Source organism: Ctenopharyngodon idella, chromosome 12 (genome assembly GCF_019924925.1).
Source record: "Ctenopharyngodon idella isolate HZGC_01 chromosome 12, HZGC01, whole genome shotgun sequence".
Lineage (NCBI taxonomy): Eukaryota > Metazoa > Chordata > Actinopteri > Cypriniformes > Xenocyprididae > Ctenopharyngodon > Ctenopharyngodon idella.
Genome location: NC_067231.1, coordinates 5489603 through 5511456, shown reverse-complemented (window position 1 = coordinate 5511456; position 21854 = coordinate 5489603). Strand labels below are relative to the sequence as shown.

Below are 21854 nucleotides of genomic sequence, written 5' to 3'. Positions count from 1 at the left end.
GGCGGGTCTGTAGGAATGCTGCCTCGGTCTCCAGAGATCTTCTCACATTGGATTGACTGCATGGAGAGTGTGTGGCTTTCAGCTAATTGAGAGTTGTTCCCCGGAGAGCTGTCAGTAGAGATTTCCCTCATTAGGAGGCGGCTTCAGTGGCAGGCAGCCTCCTCTCGAGTGGCCTCAAAAAACGTCCGGCTGTATTGCCCACCATCGATTTCAACCGGAGTTTGAAACGTCTGACTGACGCACAGATAAGGGGGACTAACGCAGCTCAGTCCATCAGTCAACAAGCACTGCAGTGTGCACTATATAAGTCCGCCGAGTGCTGAAGTAGCATGCTGAGTTTAAGAGAGATGGCGAAGTAAATAATAATGTTGGGGGGAAAGCATTTGATGGACTTGTGGATTGAATTTCAAGTGGTTCTAAATGGCTAAAGGGTTGTGTGTGTTCATTGAGTGACTGCAGATGCCGTGAAGTTATAGCGAAGATAAGTTCAGGTTAACTTTCCATTAATCAGTGTCACTAACTTAATGTCCTTTTGCCCTACAGCTATTGAGAGTGAGTAAGCTACAAGAGGCTGTGCTATACTGAATATTGTCAGGCAGACGGCTGCGACGGTAGCTACTTGCTATTCTATCTATTCGTTTTTCGATGTTTTTTTTCTTTTCTTTTCATAAATCATTACTATTTTGTCACCCTTTATGTCTGTCTGTGGGTTTTAGCATATTAGCATATTTTACCAATGAAAAGTATTAAAAAGAGCTTGTGACTAAACCTAGCCTTGTCAAAAACCTTGCAACTTCATTAAAGCTTGATTTTGGTAAAATGTTAATAATAGGGTACAACAGGGCTAAAGGCGCCCCTGGGCCCCTTGATTTTATTTTCCTCTAGTCTAAACCATTAGATGGCACAAAAAACTTGACGTAGCACTTTCCAAAACATCCGCTTTTCAAGATGCATGTGGAAATTTGGCTGATCCTTGACGCGATTGCGAGCAGCTGCGCCAAGTTGATTCTGTGCTAATTTGATCTAATATTTGTTGTTATTTAAAATCTTGTAGATTTAAGTAGCAAATGAGAATTGCTGAAATTATTGAACATGTTTTGACACAAAGGTCTATGATTTTCAGTTTTGTTCAAGGTAATTAAAGCAACAGTTTTTCAATAACAGAAGAATATGTTTAAGTATGGTATTTGGGGTAAAAAGCGCATCTGCTGTTGGAGCAAAAGGCGCAATAGATGGTAAATGTCATATATTAAGTTGGTTGTCCACCTTAGAGATAATCACCGTATTTATAATGAAACTATCATATTTAAAAATATGATATTAATCATATCATATGATAAAATATAATTTATTGTTACTACTGTAAATCTATATTGAATTATTATGGGATCTCCTTCAGTGCTTTCAGAATCTTTACTTTTTAAAATAATTTTGCTTCTGTATTTTTATTTTTATTTTAAATTATACATATTTTAATGACAGTATATTTATTGAACAAAAAATATTTTATTTATCAAAATAAACAGAAAATAGTAAAAATTTAGCATTTTAAGTATTAAATTAGACACTATTAAAAACATTATTTTTTAGCTAAAGTATTTGTATCAACCTGTGTGCCACTTTTATTATTTATTTTCACACAAAATCTGTTGCTCCATAAATGTTCAATACAAACATATATATATTTTTTGTGCACTCATACATTATGGGCGTAGTGAAAAGCACATTTTTTCTTAAGATGTGCCTTTAGCCCCGTTGTACCTTACAATGACATTTTTTTTTTTTTTTTTTTCCTGAAAAGTAGTGGTTTTGGGCATAAAAGTTTTCCGTCCGACAGCAACATACCTGTATTGCTGGTGAGAGCAGAAAGGACATTCTTAGTCTAGAGATCATTTGATTGGACAAAAAAAAAAAGAGTGCAAAATGAGTCATCAATATTTTAATCCTATAATACCTACTTTATATTTTATATATCTAAAATGATCAAATCAACATGATCAAATCAACATGATCAAAACCTGTTTTAGCAAGTAAAAGACATTGTAAATGTAAAAATGATGATCTTTCAAATATACATCAGGATTTTGAGGAATGTTTGTTTGTTCATCTCTCAATCATCGTTGTATTGCATTGCATTATATGTTTTCCCCCCACAATAAAAGCTACAGAGCTTTGATCATAAAAATGTAGAATTTAAATATCATCTTACTAAGACATATTATTGGAAGACATACTAATAGTTTTATGCATTTTATGTAAGTACTCTGCTATACTGTTATAAAAAAATCTCATTGATTGCACTTAGTGGAACATATGCTAATAGCAGTGCAGTTGCGCTTTATTTGACCTGCCAGATTCACTCAGGATTTTGTTTGTAGGAGCTCATTATGCATAACAGTCTGTTTAATTATTCTTTGTTCAGATAGCCTTGCATGACCTCTTCATGACAGCAGTCGGAGAGTTTTCCTCAGATCGTGATGGCAGTTATTTTCATCTTAAAGGCTGTCTGAAGCATCTTAACTCTCTTTGCCATTTTTGTTGTCGGGAATTTGTCTTTTTTTCTGTCTAATATGTCTTGTCAGAACGTCAGAGTAGCAGCGCAGGAACTAACGTCTAAGTTCCCAGGTGCCTCTAGCTTCCGCAGCAGACTCGTACCTATTGCTTCCTCTTTTTCTTCGCACTTCTGAGAGCCGCACCACAGCTGGACTTCTTTATGACAGCCAGAATGAGAGAGATGCAGAGAAGGAGCGCTGTGTACTTTACAAGAGCATGTCCATCAAACTCTCCCTCAGAGGAGTGCTGTTTAACACAACGGTCAAGACGCTTGAAGCATAAACTAGTCCGCCAACTTACAAGCTCCAGGAATCAAGCACAAGATGATGAAATGGCAGTAGCAACTAAGAATAAACTGCATTCACGCTGATAGGCGGCCAAGTGAGAGAGTTTTAAAGATGCTTAACTTATGTGTTTCTATCTTTTTCAGTTAACTCCTGTCGGAACCACCATCTTCTCAGGTTTTACAGGGAACAACGGGGCTGTTGACATTGATGATGGTCCTAACGGACAAATTGAATACACCATTCGGTACAACCCTAAAGATCCGGTACGTGTTTTTTTTTTTTTTTTTTTTTTTTTTTCATACATTTTTTCTATATGGTGTGGGTGTGCTGGAGAGGGAGCACAGGGAGTTTCCGCCAGGTTCTTTTCAAATGATTTACTCCACAACCTTACAAATCCTAAGCCTTGGTGAATACATTGTTGTGCATCATTGATTATCACAGAGCATAATTTAGCACAATTTATCAACATGAATATATACAGACAAAATAGCAGTAAATACACCAAATAAAATATAGCAGAAAGTATGTATGTAATGAAATGCAAATACAATTACTCCAGCAAATCATTTAAATGAATATGGTGGTATTACACATGCAAATTGGTGACATTCTCTTACTGCTTCTTAATTAGTGCTGCATTATTGCTGTGAGTGGGGTGAGAGGAGCTAAACACCACTTAACCATTTCAGGAATATTTTATTCACAAAGTTCAAGTGTTTTGTGTGACACCTCCACATTCGAAGTCTCAGCCCCAAAGGAACGCCTTTACACCGCCCAAAGCCTGTTCACTGACCATCTGATGCATATGTTCACTGGAAAGTACTCTCAATGTGACAAACTGAAATCTGTAATTGAATTTTTTTTTTTTTTTTTTTTTAAATAAGTTTGCCTAGAAAAAAAAAAAAAAAAAAAAGTTGCTTGCAAGGTATAAAATTATCAAGATAAATAATTATCCTGTCTAAGTGGGTGGTTCTTGGCCAGAGTAACCTGCGATGTGGATTGGATTTAATGCTGATAGTCAAAGGTCTAGCTATGCAAAGACTACTGCGTTTACTTTCTATTTAATGTTTAGGTAATAGTGATAGGCAGCCATTTACACATCAAACATTTTTATATCAAAAAAGCAAGGAACATCCTGTCTCCATGTCCCTTTTAAAGTGTTACGTATTGTATGTATTACTAATAAGGGTGAGAAGGTTTTGAAAGTCAAGCAGTTTTGTCCCATCAGCATTCTCTTCTTATTGAAGCAGATAGATTATGAATTTCTCATGAGGCTGGAAGTGTGTGAGCCTTTGTGTGTGTGTGTGAGTGTAAGGGAAACCCTTTTGACCTACTCTTTTCTTCTCCACAGACCACAAACAAGACATTCGACATCCCTCTCACCTTGTCAGGATCGGTGGTTCTGAGAGAGAGGCTGAATTATGAAGAGATCACACGCTACCTGGTCATCATTCAGGCCAACGTAAGTCTGCACAGGAGGAGGAGAAATATAGTACAAAAGAATGAAAAATTACTCGCCTCATGTCGTTCCAATCCTGTATGAATTTCACAAGCTGAGATGTTAAACAGAGTGTCCAAGCTTCTTTTGCCTATAAAACAAAAAGTGGATGGTGATTTACATGGACATGAACTCCATAAAAGTAGTCTATACAACTCTGAAGTCATATTTTGTGAGGAACAGACTGAAATTGAAGCTGTTATTCACTGGAAATTTCCTTTGAATCCCTCAAGTCTCATTTGCTGTTGTGTTCAATTCAGAAATGGTGCCTTTAGACACGTAATGCTATGTGTTTGATGTTAATTGGTGCTAAATGGCATTAGATGGACTAAAATTTCAGTCTGTCCCTCACACAAACGCTTCAGAAGACTTAGAATATAGCGGAAAAGAGTTGTACAAACTAGTTTTATGTTACTTTTCTTGTCATTTTGAAGCAAAATTGCAATCTTTAGGTACAGTTGTAATCCACATTATATGGATTTTTGCGCAAAGGCGAAATATTTTCCCAAAGAGATTTTGCAACAGGTTCAACGTGGTCACACATATTTGCTGCCATGGCCAACAGAAAGCTGTTTAATTTGAAAGTGACTTCTGTGATTCATACATCGCAACGCTATTAACAACAGACAATGGACCTTATTGGCCAACAACTTACACAGAAATTTCTCTGATGTGGCCGCACCTTTAATCAGTATCTTGGTCTTGTTTGCGTGTAGAATTTATTTATTTTTTTCATACCTAAACAGCCTTACAGTACAGCCAATTTCATTCACAATAAATTCAACAAGGAAAAATATAGGGCTTGAAGGGACTTGAAAGGGATGGAAAAACTACTCATACTGTCAGTAAAATGTCTTATTTTGACTTTGACTAAAGACTTTGACTAACTTTTTGGCTGGCGAGTAAGTTTGGAATCTTGGAGTTGAATTCAAACGTCTGTGTTTCCCTTCAGGACCGAGCTCCAAACCCAAAGGACCGGCTCACCGCCACCACCACACTTACAGTGGATGTGTTGGACGGAGATGACCTGGGCCCCATATTTCTACCTTGCAGCCTGGTAGACAACACGCGTGACTGCAAACCTCTTACGTACCGTGCCAGCATCCTGGAGCTCACAGATCCGGTGAGTGGTTCCTGATCCTGTGCTTTAAGTAGTAACGTTAAGTCTCCTCATACTGTATCTTGTAGCTCCAGCCTGAGAATTTAACTGGCAATGGTTTGTAGTTTGACTGACGTGCATTTTGCATGGCTGTTCTTGAAAAACATCTCTGTTCTCTATGACAGTCCAAATGGCTTTGCATTGCACATGCTTCAAATGTTAGGGGATCTTTTTCATTCTGGTTTCATTTCCAGTGTTTTGATTATTTTAGTATTTTCTGTCACTTATTGAGTCTCATGAGACTTTTGGCACAAGTTTTGGTTCATTTTGAGTCAGACATCTCGAAAGTAGTGACTTGCGGTTCAGTGAATAAATCGAGAACTGATTTGGTGAGGGAGTGTCTCATTGAAACTAATTCAAATAGATTAAACACGTATCATTTTGAGACTGAATTTTGAGTGTTTATGAGTCATTTGTTGAAGTTTAGTGAATAAGCCAAGAACCACTCCAATCAATTTAGTAAGTCATTAGACTGATTTAAATTGATAACCTTTGAGATTGAGACAAGTTTAATTAAGCAATTAATTTTAAGCAATTAATTAAAATTGCAGGCTCATTTTGTGAAATAAATATTATGGATACATCTTTATCTCAATGGAAATTGCCATATACTCACCTAAAAATCATTTTCTCTCAGCTGTTTTAGAATTGTAACCAGTGATGCCGGATTTGCAAATAAATCAAGTTTCGATTTAATTGGTCAAATAGGTTGGCAAAAAGGTCTGAAATTTTAGCAATTCAGTTTGATTTATTCAGACAGTTCAATCATACACTGAATCATTCGCAGGGATTTCTCACATCTAAATAGTAATGGGATACTTAATCAGACAGCTATTTATTATGCTGACAGCTTGACAACGACTCTGTACTGCAGGTAACGATAATTTATATCCATAACTCTGTTTAAAAAATATATTTATTTTTCTGATGTGGGCCTATGCCCCAGTACTTATAAAAGACTTGAAACTCTCCTCTTAACTCGCCATTAAAATCAAATATTAAATGCCATTACAACCATTGTGGTTCCAGTAGTTTTGAAAAAGCAGACACAGTTCTGCATAAGAACCAGTTCTTGGTTCCAAACCCTACAAACAAGTCGTGTTGTATTGGCATTTCTTTCTAATTACCACTAAAAATGATTTTGTGAAGTGAAACTTAACATAATGTAGATAAATGAGGTGATTAAGGGATTATTTGTGAGTGGGAGTGAATGTGTAGGCGACACAATGCAAGTGAAAAGTGTAAATAATACAAAAGTCTTATTTTTGTACTAAACTTTGTCTGGCTCAAGGGCAAAGTGGTGATGGTGTTCTTAGTAACTCAGTTCACGGGTCACCCCTATCTACGATTGCACCTGCAATATTTGCAGCTCCAGCGCAGAGCCTTGAGCACTAGGATATCGCCACCCGGCTTATGTGATAAATGCTTCTTTAAAAACATGAAATTATGGCCATGGGGCATACAACTTTAAATCAGCATTTCTATTAGCTTCAGATTTGGTTGATGTATTGAAAACTTGATTTATTTTTTTAGCCAACTCTCAACAAAGTGAAATGATGTTTAACTTGAATATTGCACATTGTTGTTTTTTTGCTTTGCATGAAGCTACATCCACAACCTATTTTATTATGGTAATATGTTATGTTTTACAAGTGAAACAGGGTAATCAACCAAAAAAAGTGTAGGAAAGAGCATAATTTTATTCACTAAGAGTAATTGGATAATGAAATGTGAGAGTGACAAGAAAACAATGCAGATGGCCTAAGTAACATTAGTTGTTGAACCTCTGTTATTAGCAATAACCTTAGCCAAGGTTACATGTGTTGGACGTCTTGCTCGATTGGTCTTCATCTTGTACCGCAACAACGTTTGGCCAGATTGAGGTCTGGAAATTTCTTCTGTTTGAGTCACTCTGTTGGGGACGTACTACTTTATATTGAATCATTGTCATATTGCTTGACTCAGCTTTGAAGTTTTACATCACAGACAGGTGCTTTAATATTCCGCTGTGCAATTTTCTGATACACTTTGGAATTCATTTGTTCCTCAATGATAGAAACCCTCTACCAGAAAAAATAACATTCCTATACCATTCCTTTACAGCATGCAGAAAGGTGCAAGAAATTTGTTACAAGTAGAGCAAGAGCATGTAACCAAAATTGCAAACTCTTTTTCTAACCACCTTTTTCCCCAAACACGGAAATTCCTTGTGATTCATTTCATACCAGACGCCTGTAGGCATCAGGTTTTTTTTTTTTTTTTTTTCATTTTGCTTTGCATTTTTATAAAATTGAAAGACATATACACTCTCTTTGTATGTTACTTTAAAGTAACCATGAAATCAAACTTTTGACTATTATTTTTTATGGAATATTGCTGTGTTTATTATAAATTATTTATCTGTGCTCGTCATTATTTTCTTTTAAATTCATGTGCCTTGTAATCTGTAATCAAAATAACATCTCTTCTCTTCTCTGATGACATGTTTACACGAGGGCTGGACAACCTGTCACTCACATGAGATCGACCAATAGCAAACCACAAACACCCCACCATCCAATTAATTCCCCATGAATAAAATCAAGTCCCGCCCTACATTTTCTCCTTGTTCGAATTAATGTTGACATAACTAACTGGGCAGTGGATCCATAGTTCCCAGCGTGCTTTGCAAGGGACTGCATTAGGAGAGCACATTTAGGGATTAAAGTGTAATTTTTTTTTTCGGTAAAGGGAAAGATGTTGTTAGTTTATGTTAGTGTTTAATGTTCAGTTATGTTGGACATTTAGAGGAGTTTCTGTAATGTTTTTTTAAATTTTGTGGTTACCATTATGCAGAAGAGTGGTGCCTGTGATTGGCTGTGAGCACTCATATATGCATGTTTGGGATGTAATTCTTGCTCTCAACTCAGTTGAGTTTGTTCAATGAGTTATTTTTTTGAGTGCATTTTATAGAGCAAATAGTTAATTTAATAAGGTAAATTAAGTGTGTGTTCACCTTACGTAATGAACATTATTAAGTAAACTGCAAATATTAATATTATTTAACAGTGACAAATTCAAATGATTTGTATTTACTTAAAGACATTTTGTCAGCTCTACTTGAATTTCTTTCATTCATACAACTATATTATTTGCACAGATTACTCAATATAGTTGTGTGGAACCACTTGACTGCTTTTTTAAGTAAATCAAACAATTCATTTTTTTTAAATGTTTTTTTTTTTCTTTTCCTCCCTGTGTACGGCAAGTGGCATAGGCATTCTTCTGGAATGTCTTCTTTTACACAAATATTTCTTCTATAGATATTTTCAGCAGCACATTGAATTTAAGCACATATTTGACTTGCATTGCAAACGTTTCAGTTTATATGGTTTGTATAGCTTTTTCAATGATTTTAAATGGGACCAGAAATAGAATCAAACTAAAGAAGGGAGTCATCATTGTTTAGTCACGAAATATGAATTTACAGGCTCTTAAATCTTTTGTACAAACAAAGATAAGAAATGCTGTGAATGTAGTTGCATTTGATTGGAAACATTAGAGAAGCTACATTAAAAGAGATCACGATTTATTTATATTTTACAAGGATAAAAATTTAGCAAATCTCAATATGAATAACTTTTTTCTTTGTTATAAACCCCAGTGTGTTTATACAGTCAAGCTGTCAGTCCGCAAAGCACGTTAATAGTGCTAAAAGCACGGAAAGCTAAAAGCATTACGAGACAGATAATTCACAGGTAATTAGTTTAACACTTCAAACACAAGAGGTGACGGTGATTCATTGATTAAATGTTCCCAATTTAAATGTAAAACAGATAGCTTGTTAACATCCTACTGAAGATTTATTTATTTATTTTTTTAAACAGAAGGGAAAAAAAAAATAATAAAAAATTCTTAGCCTTACTACTTCTCACTGCAGAAGCATTCCATTTTATGACAGTAGCAAGAGTAATTTCCTTATTGTTCCCACATTTCTGCTTTTTTGTTTGTTAATTAGGTTTGTAAAGTCCCACAACCTTCTATCTAGACTTGAAAAAGTTGCATAAAACACATAAAAGTTCTGAATCACAATTTTTTTTTCCCCGCCCGTAGTAAAAGCAACCTAAAAGCTTTTTGTTCATTGTGGGAGTGTTAGTACATTAGCGCTTTAGCTCTTTCAGCCCATTTGCCTTATCCGTGCTTGTCTGACAGCCAGAGTGAGCAAAGAGGTGCTCTAAATCATGTTTACTTTAACATTTGGAGCCGTTTGACTTCGGGCCAGCAGATGCATCCAAGGACACATTTTAGGGGAACCGTGTTGAGCGTGGCCAATGATTAGGTATTCTAAAGCCCAGTCGCCTTTATCAGCTGTCAGAAGAACTGCACTCTGCTCTGTGTGTCATTACTCAGGTGGTCGGTTTACTCCACAGCCAGCCTCTTTTTCACTTCGATGTCTTTCCGTTTGTCTGTACCCTCTTCGTTTTAACACATCTGCGCTCCTCTGTGTTTCTCTGTCTTTTTCCTTCAGCCTACTGCGCTATCTCATGATGTGCTTCCTGGAGTATATCAGTACCTCTGCTACAGCATAATTCAAGTAGTTCATGTACTTAATTATTTCACTCATGTTCTTGCTAGATTAAAAAATGGCATCTTCAGAGTATAAATTTAAATGAAAGAAAGCTTTACATACGCGTGAGTGATAAAAATCATATATCATGCTGTAATTTTTTGTGCAGTAATTTTTATCACGGCAACCGAGCGGTTAGTGTGTGGATATGTAATATAAAATATATTGAAAAATAAGTAAAAAATAAGTATGCATATTATTTATAAAAACATGATACATTCACTATTAAGTTTCAATAAATACATAAGTACATACATTTATGTTTTGCATATATAGTCATCAATTTTACTAATTAATTATAAAGTCTTACATTTCGTCTCTCTAAAAGAAAGATAAAGCAAATATGCATGATATCAGTCAGTTAGTTAATTAAAAAAAAAAAAAAAAAAAAAAAAATATATATATATATATATATATATATATATATATATATATATAATATATATATAATTAAAATGAAAAAAACTACATAATTGATTTCATGCATGTTTGCCTATTAAAGGGGGGGTATAATGCTATTTCATTCTGACTTATTTACACTGTTAAAGAGTTGCATTCTCATGCTAAACATGGCCAAAGTTTCAAAACACAAATTGGACGTATGACGGAGTATTTCTGTGCCAAATACACTACTTCTGGTTTCGGACTGGGTTTCGGAGAGTTTTTTTCGAGTATGGCCTGTATGATGTCAAAAGAGAGCGAATCTCCGAAATATGCAGCCTCCGAAATGAGACGCTGCTCCTGTCACCAAATGAGTGTGTTTTTGGTTGTGAGGGAAAGATTACCTTTTTCAGCTTCCCAAAGAACCCAGCGTCAAGGGAACTGTGGATGAAGTTTGTTTTTCCGGGGCAGCAACGGAGTTGTGCATGTATGTTTTTTTGGTTCCGGGATTTCGGTGACGAATACTTTGTAAACAAGTCCCAGTTCGGCGCTGGATTTGCAGATCGTGGGTGGTGAGTAAAGCTGTATCAGATGTCTGTGTTTTGTTGGCAATCAGCGCGAACTTGCATATAATGTAAACAACTTGAACGTTTTTGTTCCCTTTTTATTTATAACGATGTTGCAGCTAGCAGACGATCTCTACACAAAAGCTGCGCGTGCTTGTGACTCTTTAGCCCCGCCCACGGCACTGACAGCAGGCACGCCTCCAGGAGCTCGGCTTTTTTTGGAAAGACTCGGTTTAGTGTATAAATATGATAAAACTAAAGACTTTTCAGAGATATGAAGGATGCATTGTTACTCTATATGTACTCAAGATTAACTTGATATTGGCAGAAACTGTGTGTGATACCCCCCCTTTAACTAATTGTTATGAATTAACTGATTGATATCATGCGTATTTGATATCAATATATCTTTCAGAGTCGAAATGTAATGTATATATGTATATGGGTCAATGACGTGACGGGTCATTTTTCTGTCCAAAGGCCTTAATAATAATAAAAAAACAAAGATATGACATCCAAAGTATGTAAGGTAGTACAACTAGATCTCTTTTATTGAATCCAAAAGATTTTAATTATATTTTGCTACATATAAAGGTATTTCAAAGATTTTGAAGTGTCAAAAGATCATTCGGTTTAACCATCCAAACGCCAATACAGCCATTTCATTTGTGATTAAAATATCTTAAAATAAAATAAATGTATATAGTTTTTATTCTGGCATGATTTTATAACATCATATATCAACATAGTGCAAAATGGTATTAAAATTATGTGTAGAAGTCATTGCTTTGTTATGAGAAAGAATGTCTAAAAAAAAAAAATTACATTGATGTCATTCGGAGTAACCAATATAAAGGGACCGTTTTGGATCAAGTCACACCTGCACAGGACCACATGGTCATGAAGCAAAGTAACTAACTCTCTCTTAACTCTCTTTTCTATTGCTCATACACATGTCCCGAAACATCATGTCATTCGGTACAACCACTATAAAACAAGGACAATGTTATAATATTTTAAAAACTTGTACTAAATATAAAATGTTTGATTGTCCTTTTGTCAGCTAGCTAGATATCAGTCTGTTAGCATTGTTTGAAAATATCGTCATTCGGTATAATCCAAAATTTTGGTTAAACCGAATGACTTTTTTGGTGTCAAATTTTGTCCATCTTGTAAAAAAAACAAAAAATAATCTCATAATCTCATTGTTAACACTTAATCAAACTTAAAAATGGTCTCCATTATGTTTTTTTTTACACTTTTAAAAACCTTATTCGTCAATGACCCATATGTTTATGTATATATTTATAAATTATATTAATTCTAAATGCTTGTATTTCATCTCAGTTTAGCACTTTTGCTCTAAAAGTGGTTTTATGGATATAGGTATTTTTTTTATTTTTTTTTTTACTTTAAAATAAGACAAGAATACTGATTAACAAATCATCTTTGCAGTGTGCCTTCATATCGGCCAGCACTAGCTCCACAAAACATTTTGAATTAAGAAGTCATACAGCTTGCCTACCGTGTACACACACGCATACACACCTTACCTCAAGTTTACCTCATCCTTACAGTCCTCTATTTTTTTATCAGAAAAAAACGTTTTTTTCCTTTAAAAGACAACATTTCTTTGATCAAATCAGCAGAAGAGAAACACGTCTGTTGCTCTCCTGCACAGAAGAATAGCGTGTGGAAGGTGTGAGGAGAGTAGAGGCTTTCACAAACTGATCATGTCTGACAGGTGTTTTATTCGGCCTCTGAGAGCCTCTCCACTCCTAACACAACATGAAAGGTCAAGCAAAGCCAGCCTCAAGTGGTGACCGCCTCGCGTTTGCCATCTTTCCCCTGCGCAGGCCATCTGAAATGGATACCGCAGCTACCAAGTCAAATACCTTTGGGAAACCAATGAGTGTAAATGTCACATATGGGGGATCCAGGACTGAAGAAATTAATAGCTTTTTTCAGAGTCTACTGCCCATTTTGGCTGAGCTGCGGCTGCTATTTGAAGTCCTCTCCCGTTCCCACATATAGATGATTATTGAGCATACACGCAGGATTCGCTGTAATGGCTTTTCCTCATTTCAACACACAGCTGAAAGGATGAGTGAGAACCTGCAGCAGCCGTTGTGATCCAGGTGCTGTTTTATAAATTCTGTAATGGCGATGATTAGGTAATCTTCTCCTTTTGCCATGTGCGTTTCATGTGTCGAGGGCATCCATTACTGTATCACCGTCAAAGAGGGTTCTACGGTTTTAAATGCTGAAAACTTACATTTCTTAAACTAAACATATTTCATTTTTATGATTATGAAATTTAGCAAATTGATGTTAAATTTACTGTGATAAAATAAAATATAAAATCCTTTTTAAAAATTATTTTAAATAAATACAATTTTTTTTTTTTTTTTACTGATTAAAATGATATTTTCCAGTCAACAGCCAGATTATTTAATCTTTTTTTTTTAATAAGTTCTTTTTATCCCACCAGGGGTCTGAATGTGTAATATTGGAGACTCTCTGTGGAAAGCAGTCTTGAAGTCAGTCCAGTCTTATCTAAAGGGCAGCAAACAGGGATGACACACTTTTTGATACTCTAATTTGGTTATTTGGCCAGTTTATTGCTTCAGCTGCCTACTGTTGGGAGCTCTTGGTGGGAGGTTAATAAAATGCCAGTAATGAGTCACGTTCCTCATTAATTACTGTAATAAAAGACCAGGTTCAAAGATCCCGCATGGACCGAGTTCATCTCAACCCCCTGAACACTTAGGCCAGAGGCAATCTCTTTGCAGAGTCATAAATACATTTTTTTTTGGTAAGATTTATTTTTGTTGCTTTGCTGTTGTTTAGATAGGACAGTGTGGAATGTGGACAGGAAGTAGGAAAGAGATAAAATTAGCCAGGATTGAGAATCGGGTGACCCAAATCTGTGATGAAGTTAATATGACCATAATGACCACAAATACACTACTGTTCCAAAGACTGAGGTCAGGAAGTTTTTTTGTTTTTCTAAGAAATTAATGCTTTTATTCAGCAAGGATGCACTGAATTGATCAAATGTTGACACTAAAGCCCTGGGTATGCTGCTTCTTTTTTTTTTTGTGTGTGTGTATGCTCGTGTATGCTCACAGTCGAACACACAGCATTAGAAAGTATACTTCATTTGACTCGTATGCATACACAGGCAGTCGACGCATGCACAGTTTTGAGCAATCTCTCACCACGAGTTACAACCCATGTAAACATCTTAGTATTATTTCATGCTAGAGTTGTACAAATCAGGGCACTTTCTAACCTCTTCGCACAATCTGTTGTCTATAAAGGCCTCCATTGTCGCAGTAGCTTGCATGCGTTCCGTTCTGTTCTGTTTATGCCGTTTTTCTTTGACTACCTTGTAAATCGACGCCCCCAGTGCACGGTTGCCACCTTGTGGATGAACTAATTACTGCAGAAAAATTTTAAATGCGCATGTGCGACCTGCGTGTACAAGTATGCGTGGTTACGCATATAACAGACAAAAGGTCAAACGCACGTGCAAACAATCCAAATGAGCAACGGGAAGAAAACAGACAGAGAATAAAAAATCCCGAGACACAGGAAACCATGATAACACTCATAAATGCAGTGTAACATCATACAAGACTTCGCAAGGAATGACTAAATAAACAGGGCTTATATAGGCAGAGTTAACAAGGGTAATGAGAAACAGCTGAAAGTAATCAGGCATAATGAGCTAATTATAATGGGTTATAATGGGTGTAATGCTATTTGGGAAATGCAGTCCTTGATGAGATAACTAAGACAGAAGGAAATCATGGGTACTCCAGCTGTTGCATGTAGCAATAATAGACTTATTTCAAAAACATTGTACCAAACCCAAAACTTTGAACGGTTGTGTATAAGACTCAAAACTGTTTCTTAACCATGACAGTACTTGATATTACATTGAAAATGGAATGTTTTACTTAAATGATTAGTTCACTTTAAAATGAAAATTACCCAAAGCTTTACTTGCCCTCAAACCATCCTAGGTGTATATGACTTTCTTCTTTCTGATGAACACAATCAGAGTTATATTAATAAATATCCTGACGCATCCAAGCTTTATAATGGCAGTGAACGGGACCAATGAGTATGAAGCTCAAGAAAGTGCATCCATCCATCATAAACGTACTCTGCACAGCTCCGGGTGGTTAATAAAGGCGTTCTGAAGTGAAGCAATGCTTTTGTGTAAGAAAATATCTATATTTAACACATTATAAAGTAAGATATCTAGCTTCCGCCAGACCGCCTTCTGTATTCAGAAGGGCTTTATCCTTTTAAGCCCACTATAGCACCCCTTGTCTTAATGCTGAGAATTACATTGCATTATGAATTGCATTGTGACACCACTCGGGACACAATGTTGCATTAGTTTTCATAGAGAGAAGCATTTGCATTCGCATACTTAGGTATATTACAGGCCTTGGGCTACATCCGAACAACAGCACTATACAGTTGTCAATGCTGTTTGATAAGCTAAATATGGTTCTGTTCATATGTGACAACCTGCAATTTTCATGGGTCATGACTGAATGTTTAGAGTGTGTTCAGTTGGTAAGCGCTATATTAACGGAACCACAGTCACCAATTAGCTGTCTGTCATGTCACTGACAAACACGTGGCATAAGCGTTTTCTTCGCGGCTTATTGTTTTGCTGTCAATCATTAATATCATTGCCTGTGAGGTTAGGAAAAATGGCAGAAAAATAGGCCTATTGTGTAGGTGTTGAGCGAGACTAAACTCCCGTTCTGTTTGGGTGAAGGAGGACATAAAAGAAAAAGAAAAAAAAAAGCTTTTTCATCACACACAGTACCTTTAGAGAATGAGTGTCAAAAAAATGGTGGCAACAGAAATATTCGATAAATAATTACTTTTTTTATAATCAATTATTCCACATAGCATGCTAGCCAAACATATTCATGTTTATGTGGACAAACATTGCTCTAGCTAATATGAAACAAAGCACACTGAGAATTGTGAGCTACTTCGGCTTACAATGTCTCGCATAAGTAATATCAAATATATTACTGTAAATATGTCATTTTCCCTTGTGTATTTTCTCCCAGGACTGTACAAATACAGCATTTGTGTGCATAATGGATGACTGAGAGAGTATTATGGGTAATCACACCAAGCGAATACCTCACAAGCTTGTGATTTACTGCTGTCAGAGGCATTATAATTGCAGGGGCTGGGAATTACAGGGCAACCATGAGAAATAAATCTTAACCATGCTGATTTTCTGCTGCTGCTTATTAAGTCTTGGAGGAATACATGTTTGTGTGTCCACTTACCATTTTTATGCAGCATAGTCGAGACCAGGCAATGTGTTTGGTTCTGTTGAAATGAGAAATGAACTTTGAGATTGTACTGCTCTCCATGCATTTGGCATTTCTGATCTGTGGGTGTATTTGGATTTTATTTATTGTGCTTCATGCTTATATCCTGTAAGGTTATATAAGCCTATCTGATTACACTCTAAGTCAGTTTTCATTTCATTTTAAATCAGTAGTGTTTTTTTGTTTTGTTTTGTTTTTTTGTCCTAACAGTTCTGCAATTTATGCAGCTTGTTGAGAAGATATTTGCTATTACATTTCTAAGTGATCCCAAATTTTGATTTTTACCTGGTGGACAATAAAACAAGGGGAAACATCCCCCCAAATTACAAAAGTACATAATGAAATGAATAAAATTGACTCTAAAATTAAAAGGAAAACTGAAAATGTAAAAAATAATTGCTAATTCAAAATATTAATAAGTAATTAATTGTATACAAGTAATAAAACAACACTAGAATTCAGTCTTTTGTACTACTATTTTACAATAAAACTCTTTCGACTGAAAAGTCAGTCATAAGCTGCATGTGCAGGTGTTGAACTCAAAGACCTCCTTCATCTCTGGCAGGTTTGATTTCAGTTGATTTTAGATAAATATCCACTTCATCTAGTGCTCTTACTGTTATTTTACAGACTGAGAAACCACTCCAAATGATTTAGTGTGTGAGTGCTTCTGAAACAACAGACTCAAACCATTTTGCTGAGTCATTTGACTCATTCATTGGCACAAAATGACTCAAAAGAGTGATTTATGCTTGAATTAAACATCGCTCATTCAGATTATAAACAAACAATGGAAATTATGGGAGACACAAGTTGATTGCTAAAGTATTTGCAGGAAACATGTAGACATCGGTGTGCACCGGTGTCTGAAGCATGTGTACAAACGCCAATGCAATTGCCTACGGCAGTCATCTGACTTGACTGCCGTGCCGGCATGACTATAAAAAGGGCGCATCCATAAAACATCATCAACTTCGATTTGTCTGAAGGAAGACATGCAGGCATGGCTAAAATTATCAGTGCCAAAAAGGGCAAAACCTGGGAATCGAAGAGGAAGGATTTCTCCTTTCACTTTTATCCTCGAGAGACACCAACTTCCCCATAGTATTAGCAACTGACGCAGCATCTTGTTCCCTTCTCAGGGAACTGGGTTACATGCGTAACCCTAAGATGTTTATTCAACCTTGCTACTTAATCAATAGCTTTGCTTCTGAAAAATTGCTTTGCCAATGAAACTACATGATTTAAAAATGAAACCACATGAAGGTATAAAATTTGTGACACTACCACCTTGCTACTGAGAAATGCAGTTAAACAAAATGCCTCTGTTATTTGTAGTGATGCTATTGTCCAATATTGAGAACCACTCATGTTTTTTTCAAAAGTCAAACTTCTTTCTGGTGATGTATGCAGGTATTTTCCAATCATTTAGTGTGGTTAAACCCTGCCAAGCTTGCATTCATCTGCTTCCATTTTCCAAGGTGCGAAATTGGGTCATGCAACAGGACAATGATCCCAAGCCACCAGCAAATCTACAACAGAATGGCTGAAAAAAAAAAAAAAAAAAAAAAAAAAAGAAGATTCAATGTGTTGCAGTGGCCGGTCAAAGTCCAGACCTCAACCAGATAAAAATACTGTGGCAGGACCTCAAGAGAGCTGTGTATAAACAAATGCCTGCAAGCCTCAATGAACTGAAACAACATTGTAAAGAATAGTGGGCCAAAATTCTTCCACAACAATGTGAAAGACTGATAAAGTCATATAGAAAATGAATACTTCAAGTTATTGCTTCTAAAGGTGGTTCTACAAGCAGTTAAATCATAGGGTGTACTTAGTTTGTCACACATGGCTTCTCCATTTTGGCTTTATTTTTGTTAAATAAATAATGGCACTGGGTAATATGTCATGTGTTGTTCATCTGAGGTTGTATTTACTTAATTTTAAGACCTGCTAAAACTAGATTTTTTTATTATGAACATAGAATTCAAAAAGGGTGTACTTTCTTTTTCACATGACTGCAGCTACAATTAGCATCGAGCTACATATGACAATTTATGAGAATAATACTACGCCTTTACTTAAAACGCACCGTAAACCACCATTGAGTGTTATAATAACTTCCGATTGTGTTCTAATGGGAATTTGGTCATATGATGAGGCAGAAATATGTTATAGCATTTTAGAATTAGCTAATCGCTACACCTGCTTAGCATTTCTCATGTAAACATCCTTTATTCTTATAAAAAATAGCCCAAATCACATGATTTTCTTTTGTGGTAGTCTGTTAACTCTGATGTACGTCACAATATGGAAGAAAATATCTGTCGTTACTTCAATTTCATCGCAAATTTAAGCTTGTATTTGACTTTTTTAAGTGTTGTTTTTCAGAACAGGGTTTTGGCACAGCTGTCTTCAGGATCAGTTTCTTCCTGCTCTTTGCTGACTTGCAGAGCAGCTTTTTTTTTTAGATTTTTTTTTTTTTTTTTTTCTGGCAGCTTCATTTTCACCCGGTCGTCTCAGGGTTCACCCATGCCACTCACTGTAACACTGTCATTTTCCAGAGGCGGCTTGAATTATAGATGAGCATATTTACTGACTGGTGATATTATGGCTGAGACAGAGAGAGAGGCAGAGAGAGATTTACTTATCCCTCAGGCTCAGGAAACGTGAAAGACGGGTCTCCGGAGCTCATAAACGAGAGAGGGGAAATGTGGCCTTGAATTTTGCGGACAAACATCTGCAGCTCATTTGCAGCAAGTGACAGGAATGTTGATGCCGCTTCTCACATGTGATCATTGTGTTGTCGCTTTGTTGCCTGATAAATTTATGTAGCATGGATCTCCCCTTGCCATCTGTTTTGTCTGTATTTGCATGCGCGTTGTAAATGTTGCAGTGACGTAACATGACAATGCCAAAATCTTGTTTTCTAGTCAAAATAAATCCAATTGCACAACGTGCAATTACTTTGTATCTTAAGTGTCTAAATACATGTATCTTTTGTTATGCATGTTTATTTTTACTGGAAAAATGACAAATGGTACATCTATTAATTTATTCCAAAATATATTACATAAATACAATGAGTTGAATACACATGTTCTATGATGAGCATATAATCCAGTTTTTGGGGGCGTAAAGTGAAAAGTCTTAAATGCCATCTGTCCTGAGAAGATAATGAAGAAAAAAATATTAAGAAAGTAGTTTGTCATAATCTGAATGATTGATTGATTGATGGTTGGTTGGTTGGTTGGTTGGTTGGTTGGTTGATTGATTGATTGATTGATTGATTAATGGGTTGATTGATTGATTGATAAGCAGCAAAGCAGTTTAGGGTAAAATATTTTTAAAAAATTGTCTTTGAAGTCATAAAGTCATGTGATAAAAACAGTTAATGATATCAGTTCAAGTTTAAAAAAAATCATTAAAAGGGTGAAAGTAGTTTGGCATAATCTTTTATTATTATTATTTCTTATTAATAATTTCTTCTTATTATTATTATTATTATTATAGATAATAAGCAGTGAAGCAGTTTTGGTGAAGCATTCCTTAACCAATAAAATAATTAAATAATGTCATAGTTTTAAAGTGACTTTTTTTAATATTTTAATATCGAAATCATATATATATATATATATATATATATATATAATGATTAAGATGGATTCAAAGTATAAGGAAAGTATACTGTATGTATCTAAATACATACTAAATAAATACTTTTTGCCTTAGGGTCATTAAATTTAAAACATTTCTTGAAATGTTTTTCAAAATCAACATGAATGCTAAGTGAACATTTTCTAAAAATATTTAAAACTAGATATTTAGCAAGATTTTTTTCCCCAGTGTAAATAATGCAATAATCTTCTCTATGTCTCTTTTCTAGAGCCGAGTAAACCCTGTCAATGTGACTCCTCCCATTCAAGCTGTTGATCAAGACAGAAACATCCAGCCACCATCAGACCGCCCGGGAATCCTGTACTCCATTCTCATCGGTAGGTCTCTGTCAGGCTCTCTGTACTCTATATAGAGTCGCTACCAGCATACAAGGCCTCACTGTGGAGGAAACAGTGGTTTTCCAAGGAAAGGCAGAGCAGAGTGGCAAGTTGGAAATTCAGTGGGAGTCAAATGCATTTATGCCGTGGGCAAGGTGCGCCCACCCACTGTGCTTTGAGATGAAACCTGGAAGCGGAGCAGTGGGCTCGGGAAACCACGCTGCTTGCGACCTGAGCTGAGGAACTAAAGTGCGCTGCCGGAATGGTTAGACCTCCAGTCAGGGATATGTCAGAACATATTGTAGGCCACAGCTGTGCCGGCTCAATCTGACAGCAGCCTTGTGCTTTTAACTCTCAACAAAGCACTCACTATTGAATGTGGCTATTTATAGAGGAAGTGCATTAATGATTTTATTCTGCTTTTCTGTATGAAGTATGGCTATGAAAATGAATACACTATGTTTCAAAGTCATGGTGCCCCAGTGAGTTATTATGTTCAATGGCAAACACTTCAATACGAGTCATTAATCTTATGCATCCCTCCTTTTTACCCCCATTCTTCTGTTTTTGTAGGAAAACCCGCGCCATATGCACAGTATTTCTCCTTGAATCGGACTACAGCTGAGCTCCAGCTCCTGAAACCCATCAGCAGAGAACAGTACCAGCATTTCGACTTGGTAATCAAGGTAATAATGACAACATCAACAACAAAATGGTCACTAATGTAAGCAAGTAAAGTTAAGTAAGCAAGGAAGTGAAATCAAATGTCAAACACCAGCAAATTTGAAATATCTCATTATTTTGGGATAAATAAATACATACATACATACATACATACATACATAAATGCGTGGAAAATAAGAGAAATTAAATGCAAAATATCAAGAAATTTAAAATATCTTCACCTGGGAAGTTCCCATGACAAAACAGCACAGGGCCCATCAGCTGATTAGCTGTTCTTACTAGTGTACTTTTCTGTTTTAAACTTTAAAACTTGCCGTCTCATCAACTTGTGAAATATATCAAGAAAAACAAAACAACTTGAATTGCTCTGTTTGTAAGTTAACTCGAACTCTCCCGCCATCTAGTTTTAAAATGAATCAGAAGTATTCGCTGGGTCTCTTGACCGTAAATGATAAAATTACTTCCTCAAAGTGACCATCGCATGTACCCTTTGCTAACGGCCTTGTGGAAGGGCCCTTCGTAAAGGGATTCAGTTGTTTACTTTCGTTTGGAACACCCCTACAAATGGCGTCCCCTTCTCCAAGTGCACTTCAAGGGCCGAAAATTCTGTTTGGAATTTGCCCTATGGAAATGAACAAGGAACTAGAACACAGACAAACGGGAACAGGGAAAACCGAACTAAAACACAATCAAACAGTGAGCGAGCGAGCAAACAAGCAAGCGAGCAAATGAATGACTAGAAAATCA

The 21854-nt window shown here is 36.0% G+C and overlaps 1 protein-coding gene across 3 annotated transcripts in view; it reads left to right on the top strand.

The window, feature by feature from the left end:
• Positions 1–21854, top strand: part of pcdh15b (protocadherin-related 15b) — a 214432-nt gene that overhangs the window by 53297 nt on the left and 139281 nt on the right. For all 3 annotated transcript variants that reach the window (XM_051914968.1, XM_051914965.1, XM_051914967.1), the window contains 5 exons: positions 2984–3103; positions 4192–4302; positions 5291–5461; positions 20315–20423; positions 20997–21109. In XM_051914968.1, coding sequence (XP_051770928.1) covers positions 2984–3103; positions 4192–4302; positions 5291–5461; positions 20315–20423; positions 20997–21109 — 624 coding nt within the window. The remainder of the gene's footprint in view (positions 1–2983; positions 3104–4191; positions 4303–5290; positions 5462–20314; positions 20424–20996; positions 21110–21854) is intronic.